A 12,502-nucleotide genomic window follows, 5' to 3' on the forward strand; every position below is an offset into this window, starting at 1 on the left:
GGCCCGCGGCCACTCCTGCCTCACGTCTGGAGACCCGAAGCGTAGGGAGCCCTCGGGCGAGGTTCACCGGAGCGGTGTGTGTCAGGCAGGCAGAGCGCGGGCCTGGAGGTAAAAAGGAGTACAGCTAAGCACCTTATTACGACCCTAGCACCTGCTAAAATCAGTAGAAATTAGAAAGACTGCAACAAAGAGAACGTTTTCTTTGCATTGATTTGTAGCATGGATAGGGTCGCATGCCGGCGCTTGGGTCGTGAGGGCCAGTGAGACCCTCCTGGGAGCACAGGCGGGCACGGGTCGAGGAGCTGTAGGTTTGCTGTTCACTGCAGAACAGGGCAGCAGTTGTTCCCCATGAGCAAGTGCCGTAAAGCAGCCGCCTGCCAGCAGCTCTGTGCTGAGGTCTGGGGAAAGGAGGGCAGGGAACGCTGCAGCGCTTGGGGAGGTCTGTGCTCCAGTGCAGGCGAAGCAGCGGAGGCTCTTACGGCACCCTTGTCCTTCGAGATGAGCTGGGAAAGCCCCCCCAAAGCCTCGCTTACACTCTACCTCCAACGAGGTACAGCAGTAACGTGCGAGTGCCTGTATAAGACCTAGTAGAAAGGGGAGAAGGAGAGATTGATGAGACCAAGAGGGCAGCCAGGAGACTTGGCAAGACAGTATGTTGTCAGAAGGGAGATTATTTACTGCATATATGTGATGTGTGTCAGTGTTTCTGCCAAGCCTACACATGACATGGTGTGGGGGGAAAATAGCCACAAGGGCCAATCGGTGATTTTTCTTATTTACTATACCTTTAAATATGTATTATGATAAATGCAATCATTATTATAAGTGTGTATATATATAAAGAACAATTTGACTGTTTTGTATCATACAAAGAACATGTAGCACTGGGGATAATCTGCAAATCAGTAATATAAAAAAGAAACTTGCTTTGCATATGTTCTCTTTCCGAAATACATTGTTGTTTTTCTCAGCTCATGACTTGCCTTCAGCTGATCAGTTTGAATTACTGAGTCGGTATTCCAGGCTTGCTGACAAATGGATGACAACTATTCTAAAGAGTTTAATGGCAGCGGTGATAATTTTGGAGATGAACATCTCAAAAAGAGAAATTTGTCTGGTTCTGATTCATCAAAAGAGATCAGGAAAGCTGTTGAACAGTGTCTGTTGTCATCTTCAAGTACTCTTGATGTCAGCAGAAAAAATATTAAGCATCTTACTGAGGAAATATATAGACTGCCCAGCATAAAGGTGAGTAAATGGTTATGGGTAGTTCTGATACCCTTGTCGAGTATAGCACAGAGCAGTTAAGGGCTGGTTGCTTTGTCAGATGAGTGGAAAAGCTACAGATTCTTAGCTATGATCTTTAATCACTTTTTTTTAAGAAAAAGTCCTTAAATAAATCACTTCCATGTGTAATTTATAGTTGTGTATCCTTTAATCCCTTTTAACAGTGTTCTTTCCATAAAAGCGTAGAGCAGTTTACAGTTTTCACATTCGACATCTTGCATGCCAAGGAATGGCCCCTCTCTTTCTGGATTTAAAACATGTTTGTGTTTTTCTCTGGTAGTACTTTCATCTGGAAGGAAATGTCATATCAACGATTCCCGAGGATTTATTTCAAAAGCTGCCATATCTTGTTTGGCTGGATCTCCGGTATAACAAGATTAAAGCTCTTCCCCCTGGAATCGGTTACCACAGGTAAGATCATTGGTCATACAGATAATTTAATAGCAATCGTATTTGTCTTCTGTTTGCCTTACTGTAATTTCATTGTAACAGTCAGATTTTTATATGCTTTTGTTTGGCATTGACCTCAGTGCAGGAGAGCAGTAAATAAGCTTAATTTTGTTTACTAAAACTCAGATGAACTGAAAGGTCCAATTAATATTACGTAGTGAATTTCTAAACTCTTTCAACTTTAGAAATGTAAGACCTGTTAGTCTTTTCACGTAGGTTTTGCACCATTTTAATTTTATTGACTGTAGGTGACAATTTTTACAGTGTTGAAGGTGAGGTGAAAATAGGGACCCACAGTTAACAAACCTCGTGTCACTCCTCAGTGACAATGAAAGACAGTTTAGTCAAAGAACATTACTCATTAATCTGGTTTTGGTAGTTGTCTGACATGGTGTTAACTGTTGGAAGGATTAATTGGCTGTCACTAATTCAGATGGAGTGTGCGAGGAAGAAAGTACACCATATTGCTGTGACCCTGCAAAGTGCACTTGCTTTCGCGATCACCAAAACTAACTTCTCACCAGTGTTTTTGTTTTTTTTTTTTTAACATTCTTGGACAGTTCCTTGCTTCTCACTCCAGAAATGGAAGACCACAAATCACAATGTATGGTAGTAATTAACAGGATCAAAGAAATGGTTTTGTTACTGGAAGGAAAAAAAAAAAGACGACCAGCAGAGGACAGTTTGCTTGTGGTTGTAGTTCTAAAAGAAACCTTTCTGTAAAGAGTGAGTAAGGAGGAAAAGGGGGCAACCCTTGAACAGTATCTGCTACAGAATTTAAAAACCAAACCAAACCAAACAAACCCCCCCAAAAACCCCAACAATTTCATGGTATCTTGTGATTGAAACATGGTGCTTAAAGGTATTTTAAGATCACTTGTTTGTGAATCATTATATATTCAACTTGTGATTAGGAAAATACAGTAAATGAAGGTTATGCCTCTAAAATAGCTGAAAAATGTCAAGTTTAATGATGTTTTCAAATCTTTTAAATACAGCTGTCATAAATTATTTTTAAATTGGACAGGACTGATAGTATTTTAATATGGTTTGTAAATTATATGATCATCATTGCGTGAGTGGTTGAAATCCTTTGAGATTAAGACATTCTCTGTGTCCATCTTCCTCGAAAATAATGTCAGTCATTAGTCCCTGCATGGATTATGCTCTATCTTGTTTGTATTTTTTCACTGACTTCAAACAGCAGCTCAGATTTTAGAAAATGCCCATTAGGAATATTACTTAGCTTTCTCAACAAGATTATAGTTTCATTTTATCCTTATTACATGTTGGAGCATAAGATATATTGTAAGATGTTTGGAGATTCTCTGGGTATCCTTTTCTAGAAGCAGCCGAAAGTGTTGTTTCCATCAAAAGCAGAGACTCATGGAAACATTGTGCTAGTTTGGGGCCCGATTGGTTGACCATTCAAGTTGTTCATGAATCTTTTCACTGATTTTAATAGATATTCTGATAAAAGTTTCTCCAGGTCAAACAAAAATATCACCTCAGTTGTGGAAATGGCGTCTAGCCCAGCATGCAGGGAGGGAAAGTACCAGTCTAACACTTTTCTCTCTAGAAATCTCTGCAAGATCTGGATGTACAGCTGGGCAGGGATCACCCAAGGGCATGTTCCACATCATCGTTGCCGCAGAGGTTGCATTCAGGCAAGAGCTGGCAAGAACAAGCATTTACTGTGGTGCAGGGCCTTAGCTCTCCATGCACAGGGCCTTAAACACTGGGGGTTCTGAGGCAGTGGGATCGCCCCGGCGTACCGTGGTGCTTCAAACTGCAGGGGAATTCGGGTTTTGGAGTCTGGAATCTCCTGTCACTTTCACTTTAAACGGAATTCAGTACTCCGCTTCAAAAATGCGAGCATGAATATGGTGCTTTCATTTTTTGACTGAATTGAAATGTCTTAAAATATCGCCACAAATGTTAATCCGGTGTTGAGCAGCTGCCAAAATGTTTGGTTTGTTTTTCTTTCCTAGACGTAAAGAAATATTATGACAGAAACTACCAAGCTTTCTTCTTGTTTGTTTTATTGAATTTTAACAGTAAACAAGTCAAATTGCAACACTAGTAAATAAAAACCCATTAACTTTTCTGTGAGGATGATATTTCACTTATGGTATGGACAACACCTTGTCTATAGAATATCATTTGATCTGATATGTTGCTGGATATTAAAAGCTATTTAAAAGAATGCTATTAAAATGGCAAAATGAAGCAGTCAAAAATTAGGAAATAGTTAAAGTATGGTTTCTGTATAGTCTCAGTTTCATAGCTGCCTGGGTGTCAGCGGCTGTGCGCTACAAGGGGAAAAAGAGACAACCTCCCTGCATTTGGATGAAGTGTCCCTGTATCCTAAACACACAGTAGCCCAGAGGTTCCCATTAGAGATGCTCCAAACATGCGTATAGCGACTCTGGGCATTTTACTTGCTAAACAATACCAATTGTTTTCTGAGCAGAGTCATACTGACTTTTTTTTTTTTTCCAGAAGCTTAGGATTTGTCTAAAAGTTAGCACATTTTCAGATGTATCAAAAAAATATTGTATGTGACAAAAATGCCATAAATGTTGTATGTGACCCATGCCAAGCTTCTAGGCTGCTTCCAAGAATAGGAACGCTAGAGCTTTTCAGAAAAAGAAGTTGACGAAATTAAATACAAATAGGGCATATTTCTTTCTAATTTCATTATCAAAAAAGGCTGAGCAATTTTAGCTCAAATTTAGCCTGAGGAACACACTCAACCCAGACAGTTGAAGCTCAGCAAAACTATAAACAACTGAAAATGTTGTGTTTATAATTGGAACAGTCAGTATCAGACTTTAAAGTGATAAGCAGGCTTTGCAAAGAAAGAACAAATACTGAATACTGAAGTAGTATATAGTAGATGGGCATAAATGCAAACTTCAGATTGTCATACCAGAAAGGTTTGGGGTGTGTTATTTTCCAGCACTGATGTTAGCGATGGAGAAGTGTGGATTTACCTTGTGGAGTCCTTTCTGTAGCAGGAAACAAAAGCAAGAAAAAAATTGAGGAAAAATATTCTTGTGTTTCTATTTAATTAAATGAACTTTGCTCTTACAGTTGCTACTATTTTCTGTTTTATTGAAAAGGCAATTGAAAACTCTGCTTTTAGAAAGGAATCCTATAAAAGAGCTACCTGCAGAGCTTGGTAAGTACTCATTTCTTTTTTTGAAGATACCATAGACATTTTTTGGCTCTTAGTGTTTAGTTCTGTGGTTAGACTTTAAAATACTTCATTTATCTAAAGAATGGTTTTAATTTACCACGAACATGTGCTATGAGAGGGGGGAAAATTACTTATTTATAATTATTGCCTTCATTGATAAGAGGGGAAAATCTGTAGTGTTCTAGTCAGAAATGTTCATATTATTTCTCTTACTAAGGCTGAAATAAAAACCATGTATGTCAGACATCTCGGGCATCTGCATAGTAAGACATAAATAACTAAATGTGATTAGAGCTGAGAACTTCTGCAGCAGTTTCTTACACTTAAGGATGTCTTTACAGTTTAACTTCATTTTACTAACTCTTTTTGCATTAGCAGTTACTACTTTGGAATAACAAATATTTCCAAATCAAATGTTCCTAAGGAAAATAGAGCAGGTTGCATGGATTCCTGGGGTGGTCCAGCTGGGAGTCCTTGGGCTCTCGGAGTACTCACAGCATAAGGTTAGGGGGCGGGTTTTATCCCTATTTGATGATGTCTGAGCTGTAAGGCTCCTTGCTGTAGTACTGGGAGACTAACCTCCAAAGCTGCATCTGGGAGTCTGGGCTTGTGTCACCAAAACAAATGGCTTGAACTGAAGATGGCCACACAGTTAGGCCTGTGCTGGCTCCTGTGCTGGCTCCTGTGCTGGCTCCTGTGCTTCACTGGACTTCATTGTATTTGTTTTCACTTTCCAGTACGCTCTACATACAGTATCTTACCTGCCTCTGTCCCTGAGATGATGTCTCTGCTAGTAAATAAAATGTGCCCAGGAATATCCCCAAGTACTGACGCCAGCTGGCACAAAATGACCTGTTCCTATACAATTACATTGTCTTGGCCCCAAACAGGGTGGCAGCATGCAGAACTCTCTTGGGATTGGATCTGGAGCATCTTAGTTTCCTGGCCACATGCAGGAATTGCCTGGGAGAGGCCTGGCTGGTTCAGGCAGACGTGTATCAAGGACCGGTCCAACCCTTTAGTGATACAGACAGTCGTAGTCTAAGGCCCAAGAATGTTCCCAAGTGCTATTAAGTTTTCTGTTATTTTAACAAAGCTTTGCTATTCATGCTTAATGCTGTGTAAGTGTGGTCCCTCCTGCTCCTTGGGCAACGCATTAAGAAAGCAACCAGACACAGCAGTAAATACCCTTACATCACAGCCATTCTAGCCCTGTGCCTCTGCTCAGATTTTGGCAGAAAATGTTGCTTATGCAATACTGACCCTCTTGCTTTCCACCTAGTGGTTATTCTGGGGCAGTCTGGACTGATCCCTTTTTGAGGCTTCCAGCACCAGGGTCTTCCACGCAGACCTGGCACTCTTCAGCTCTCTTGGGCCCTGCATTCTTCAGGCCTGCTACCCACGGGCTTCGGGCCAGCTCATCCTCCCAAGTCAGGCCAGAATCCCCTCTGGCCTTTCCGAACTCTGTGCTGAAATCATTCACAACCAACATGCTGCAGGGTGCAAGCGTGCTGTGCACTGGCTGACCTGATGGTGTCTTCATATATGCATAGGGAAGGAAAAAACAACTGACCCCTGTGGTTCAGATGCTGTTTACTCAGACACAATTCACACGCGCTACCAACTCTGCTGTACTAATTAGCTTTTAGTTGCATCCTGAAGCAGGGCTCATTCCTGTGGAGTCTATCTCCTCAAAGAGTTATTTGAAGGAGAGCTTTGAACAGGTGATCAAAGCATGCAAGAGTACAGGGAAGTGGCCTCAAACTGGAGTTGGACTTGGTGACCTCTGCAGTCCTGCTGTTGCCCATCTGGCTGCTGGAGAGGAATGGCTGGTAGCCCAGGCAGGGGAAGAACAGGGGGCGTCAGTTGTTCCATTCCTGCTTCACGTGAGGTGGCCTGTTCCTGGAAGAACTCTGATCTTTCTACCCTGAGCTGAGCAGTGACTGAATCAAAAAAATATTATTAGCTGATTTAAACATCCTTGTGTCTCTCAAAGTAGAATGAGCCACTGGTATGCTGGCCTTTCTGCAGTAAACTTGTTTTATGTGATGTGGTTTTCTGGACAGATCCTAGATCAGGACTCTCTTCTGCTGTAATACTTCAATTGTTACAGGTTTCCCAGATTGGTATAGAGGTGAGGGAACTCCTACCATATGTGACACTTACCCGTTTCCCTTGGCTCTGTGGATGAGAGGTACCAAAAAAAGGATGCCAGCTATTCCTGCTGTGTCGGAGGTTTTGTTCAAGCCACAGCAATTGGAAAAGAGCGCTGCGGGATTTTCAGGGCAGGTTTTGTTGGGCAGCAGTGCAGTGATGACAGATGGCTGGAGGTATTTGTAGAGGCTGGCTGCAGCCAGGCTTCCCAAAGTTGTGTATGTGCTCATTAGCGAGTGGTGCAGTGATAACCCTGACTGAGTAGGGGTGGCCCAAGCCAGGCCGGTCTGCTCTGCCAGCTCTGCTAGCACGACTTTCAGCATCATTTGCCTTAATCGCTTGCACACATCCACTTCAGTATTTTTAATGGTTGCGAGTATGCTGGATAAGGCTGGCAGGACTGTTGTGCTGGGGTGATGCTGTCCTACCATATGCCTTACTTTGGATGATCTGTTCCCTTGGCAGAGCCTGTATGTCCATGGCATTGCTGCCTGGCAGTCGTATATACCACAATTGCCACCATGTAATATATACAGATATATGTGTGTGTTTGTGTATATATGCACACAAAATTTGCAGAACCGAGCCTCCCTCTGCCCCACAGCAGCTGAGCTGCTTCAGACTTGACTCCTTACGTAGTGGACAATGTGAGACTTGGACCGGCACAGTGATTTGAACCTTAGCTAGAGGATGGTAGATGTAATGCAAGGATTCGCCTTAATCCAGGTTACTAAAGGCTTCTCGTTTCCCTGTGGTGGAGCTGTGCTTGTCAGGACTTCCAAGTCCCCTGCACATCCCAGGCAGCTTGCATCGCAGGCTCCTCCAGTCACGGGGACCTGAGGAGATTACCAAGCAGTCCACCTGGTAAGCTGGGAGAAAACCTAGGAATTGTGCCCGTGACATAGTGAGGGGTTGTCAAAATCTAGTATATTTTACAAAATGCTCACGTTTTGATGTTGTGGTTTAACCCCAGCCGGCAACTAAGCACCACACAGCTACTTGCTCACTCCCCCCTGGTGGGATGGGGGAGACAATTGGAAGAGTAAAAGTGAGAAAACGCGTGGGTTGAGATAAAGACAGTTTAATAGGTAAAGCAAAAGCCACGCACGCAAGCAAAGCAAAACCAGGAATTCATTCACTACTTCCCATCGGCAGGCAGGTGTTCAGCCATCTCCAGGAAAGCAGGGCTCCATCACGCATAACGGTTACTTGGGAAGACAAACGCCATCACTCCGAACATCCCCCCCTTCCTTCTTCTTCCCCCAGCTTTATATGCTGAGCATGACGTCATATGGTGTGGAATATCCCTTTGGTCAGTTGGGGTCAGCTGTCCCGGCTGTGTCCCCTCCCAGCTTCTTGTGCACCCCCAGCCTACTCGCTGGTGGGGTGGGGTGGGGTGAGAGGCAGAAAAGGCCCTGACTCTGTCAGCGCTGCTCAGCAGTAACGAAAACATCCCTGTGTTATCAACACTGTTTTCAGCACGAATCCAAAACATAGCCCCATACTAGCTACTATGAAGAAAATTAACTCTATCCCAGCTGAAACCAGGACATTTGACAAGACATCTTTTTCTGACAAAATCGTATTTCATGAGCTAATTCCTAGCCCACTCTTCCTCCTACCCTTACCTATTGCTCTCTTGTCTGTACACTTGCCATCATAACCACCTATATCAAGAAACAGAGTAGGAGCTAATGCTGACAGTGTCAGCACTAACTTAAATTTAAGTTACTGTCCTGCAGTGGCTGTTCTGTGGTTCTTTGTCTTCTCTTTTTTATAGTAAGTAGAACACCAGTTTCACGATGCTGGTATCATCAATACCAAACAAAAAGTTTGTAATGTAAACTGAGATGAGTTTGGAGGGGAATCGGTAACTCTATCTCAGCTGTTCATCTTCATTTCTTGGGTGTGTTTTTCTTCTAGATCTGGAGTGAATTTGCAATGTTTGCCTTCATTCATTGAACTTTTTAGTTTGTTTGTTTTGTTGAAAGCTACCCGTTCAATGAATGAAAAATCTTTGGAAGGGGAGCGGAGTCTGAATGGTAACAAAACAGTTTTGTTATTCACCTGTGGCTGTTCCTAGAATGTTTATACTGGTTCACCTGATTTGTGTAGAATTATCATGTGTTCTGAATTTAATTAGCAAAGATGAAAAATTCATTGCCAGCCAACATGTTTCAAAAAATTATCTCAAACTCCAGCGTACTGTGCGCTAGGTGGGCAGTGTTGTGGGGAACTTGGGATACATGTCTTCTGTTTCCAGGACTACCAGTGGCTTGCTGGAGAAGTCAGGAGAGTTACCTGGCTTTGGATAAGTCACCAGACTACCCACACCTCAGTTTCCTCTGCTGTAAAATGGGGATAACAATACTGTTATAGAACTCTTCAAGCCTGCTAAAGAAAGCATTTCATAGGAGTTAAATAATAATTATTGCTGCATCTACCTAAATGTTCTTTAGAATGATTTAAGAACAATTCTAAAGCATGAAGAATCTCAGTAGGTGATGCAGTTTAAGATTTAAGTAAATTATTTTGAAAAGGATGCTGAAAGGTAGAGCGCCAGTTTGCCATCCTCCCAGGCATGGAAGTGAAGTCAGTGCACACTGCCGCATCATGCAGCATGAGCTGTAGCTGCATGTCCTGTGTAACTCCCCCACTACATTCAAACCATGTTCAAACCCGAGTGGTTTTCAGCAAGGTAAAAAAGAGATTTCATTTTTCCAATACTGAAGTCATCTGAGTGATTCATTTTGATCATTTCTGTTTAAAAGTAGATTAAATTTCTTCATACTAAATGATTTTAAATCTAATTGTATTCCCAAGTAGTTCTTTACAAGGTGCATTTTCCAAGCCATTTCTTTTTGTTAATAATGTAGCTGCGTTTGTATTTTATGATTATTTGAAGTAATTCTCTAATTTGTGAATCGTGACTGTATGAAAAGGCATTCTGGTAATTGTAGCTCACTTGGCAAACTTTTGGGTTTAGATTGTTAGAATACAGTAAATTTAATAAACCTCCAAACCTCAGCATTCCTTATCATCAATGCCATATTGACAACAATCAGTATGATTGTTTAGAGCATTGGGAATGCTTGCTTGTTTGACAGAGGTACATTCATATATGAGCTCTGTGGATATATTTCTTCACAAAACCAACAGCAATAATCACACAACAGCATATTTAGTCTCTGCAATAAACACGGATTTTCAATTTTATGCTCTGTTGTTATTCTGTAACATAATTATGTATACAGCACTGCTGGTCTGTTGTATTTTTAGTTTGTAGTCGAGTAATTCTTCCTTTGGGCCCCCCTTTCCCCCCCCCCAGTTTTTCTGGGATATTTCCCTTGATCTGTGGTACCAGGTAATTCCTCTTTTCTGACCTCTCCTCAGAACTTTTCTCCTTCTGCAAGATGTTGTCAGGCTGATTCCACATTGTTCTCTTATAAAGTTAACTTACAATAAAGCAATGGTATGTCTGTTTTGTAGCCAGCATGTGGTACACATGTGGTGCAGTTAAATTTTCATCTAAATGTTTCCCCAGGGATTTCAACAAATAATTTTTTCAGTCCCATTCCTGTTCGGTTTCTCTAAATCACCCCAGTTGGAATTGAGTGCAATTTCAGAATAATGATTCAGACAGTTCTGGTTTTCATTGGTTCTCAGTTTGAGTTCAACTTTAGCAGACTTCAAAGTAATAGTTCTGATTAAAATTTGAGAGTTCTAGTTCTAGCTATGGTCTGTGGGGAAAAAAAAAAAGTTTTGAATGTTTCTGAGATTTGAGCTAAATTTTCCTTAACCCTGAAGTAACTTCGTTGGTGTTGGGATGGCAAAACTCAATTTTTCTTACACTACTGATAAGTTACCAGTCAGTTCTGACCCTGTGGCTGATCAAAAAAACCCAGATAAACAATGAAAAATTGGAATGTAGTTGAAAAGAAATAAGTTTTAGGTGCATTTGTTCTCCATTTCAGTGAAATGGGAACAAATCTGCATTCCATGGCGGCAACAGGATGTCGCAGTAAATTCTCTGTGTAGCTGTGGTATAGTTTTACATGTAGCAGGTTGTACGTACCATCTCCTTGATGTGAAGAATCCATTTGCTCTTGGGTCTCAAGTCTCTCTTTCAAGAGAACGGACCCAGAAGGATCCAGCAGTTGTCTCCATCGTGATGCTTGGAAGAACTCCTTTGCACTCCCCAGCTTCCCGGAGAACCCTAGTACCTACTGCAGCTGCTCATTGCCTTCAGTTGCTCTCATGCTGGTTTTTATTTTTTCTTTTTAAGTGTACTTTGTCAATAGTGCTGTAGTTGACATTTCTAGAGAAGTAATGGAGTTGTTAATCACACTGTAAAATTTGTTTTGCAACATTCCTTTCAGCTTTAATTACTGGTAATTTAAAATCAAATAGCTGTGCTATTAGTAATGTATTTGTCATTTCTGCAAATAAGGTTTTACAAAAACATTTTAAAAGAGCAAATACACTATTTTATACTGTAATGAGTAAAGCAGATAGACACAGTCAGAATTTTAAGCAGCCAACCTGTAGAAAGTGAGGCAGATTAGACTGTACAGTCAAGCTGTGAATGGAGATTTAAAGTGTGACTCCAATAATACAGTATGAAAAATACATTCTGGTTGACTAGATTGAGATTGTCTATGTTGTTTTCAATGCTGCACTTCCTAAATACATTGTTATTATAAACCATATGTCAATCTAAAATAAATGTCAGGACGAAATACGATATTACCTTTCTTTTAGAGACTTGGTACATTTATATTTTGAAAGACTTAACAGATTTCAACTGTTGTGGTTTTGTTTGGATCAAAACTGACTGAAAGTAGTATTTAATTCTGCAAATCTAGTTAGGAAGGCAAAATTGCTAATTTTATTTTACTTCTATGAAACATAATGTATAAGTGTTTATAAATAATCAGCATAAATCTGATTTTTGAAATTGATTGTGCATATTTTGCACTTTGTTCCCATTTCACCAGACAGTAAGCAGAACGTGACAGATGACTTCCACCCTGCTAGTCATCTTCTCTTTACATGTGTAACCTGCGCTGCATATACTTTTGCTTATGAGATGAGTAGGAGGCTGCGGCAGGCCTGAGAGACACATGAACTCATTAGCCTTTGGGAGGCTGAAGATTTATGTCACTTTGTTGTGGAGGGATGGTGGCTTTTAGCTATTCTTGCCCAAGAAAACAAAAGGTGAGGCTAGGAGTGAGAAGCAATATAGACCCAATGATTTCAGAAGTAGAAAATCAGAACAACGCACTAGAAAGAAAAGAAGGAAAACTTCAATTAAAATCTTTAATTCCTTTCATATTAAAAATAAATACAGGGTAAAAAACTGGTTTATCAACACCACAAATTCCATTCATTTATGAGTAAAAGCATAAG

The 12,502-nt window shown here is 41.0% G+C and overlaps 1 protein-coding gene across 1 annotated transcript in view; it reads left to right on the plus strand.

Annotated features, from left to right (window-relative positions):
* Positions 1–18: 18 nt before the first annotated feature.
* LRRC27 (leucine rich repeat containing 27) overlaps positions 19–12,502 on the plus strand; it is a 35,167-nt gene continuing 22,683 nt past the window's right edge. Inside the window, exons 1-4 of the mRNA XM_009277970.1 lie at positions 19–108; positions 972–1,248; positions 1,568–1,698; positions 4,863–4,921. Coding sequence (XP_009276245.1) covers positions 1,036–1,248; positions 1,568–1,698; positions 4,863–4,921 — 403 coding nt within the window. The 5' untranslated portion in view covers positions 19–108; positions 972–1,035. The remainder of the gene's footprint in view (positions 109–971; positions 1,249–1,567; positions 1,699–4,862; positions 4,922–12,502) is intronic.

This window comes from Aptenodytes forsteri, unplaced genomic scaffold (assembly GCF_000699145.1).
Source record: "Aptenodytes forsteri isolate BGI_AS27 unplaced genomic scaffold, ASM69914v1 Scaffold15, whole genome shotgun sequence".
Lineage (NCBI taxonomy): Eukaryota > Metazoa > Chordata > Aves > Sphenisciformes > Spheniscidae > Aptenodytes > Aptenodytes forsteri.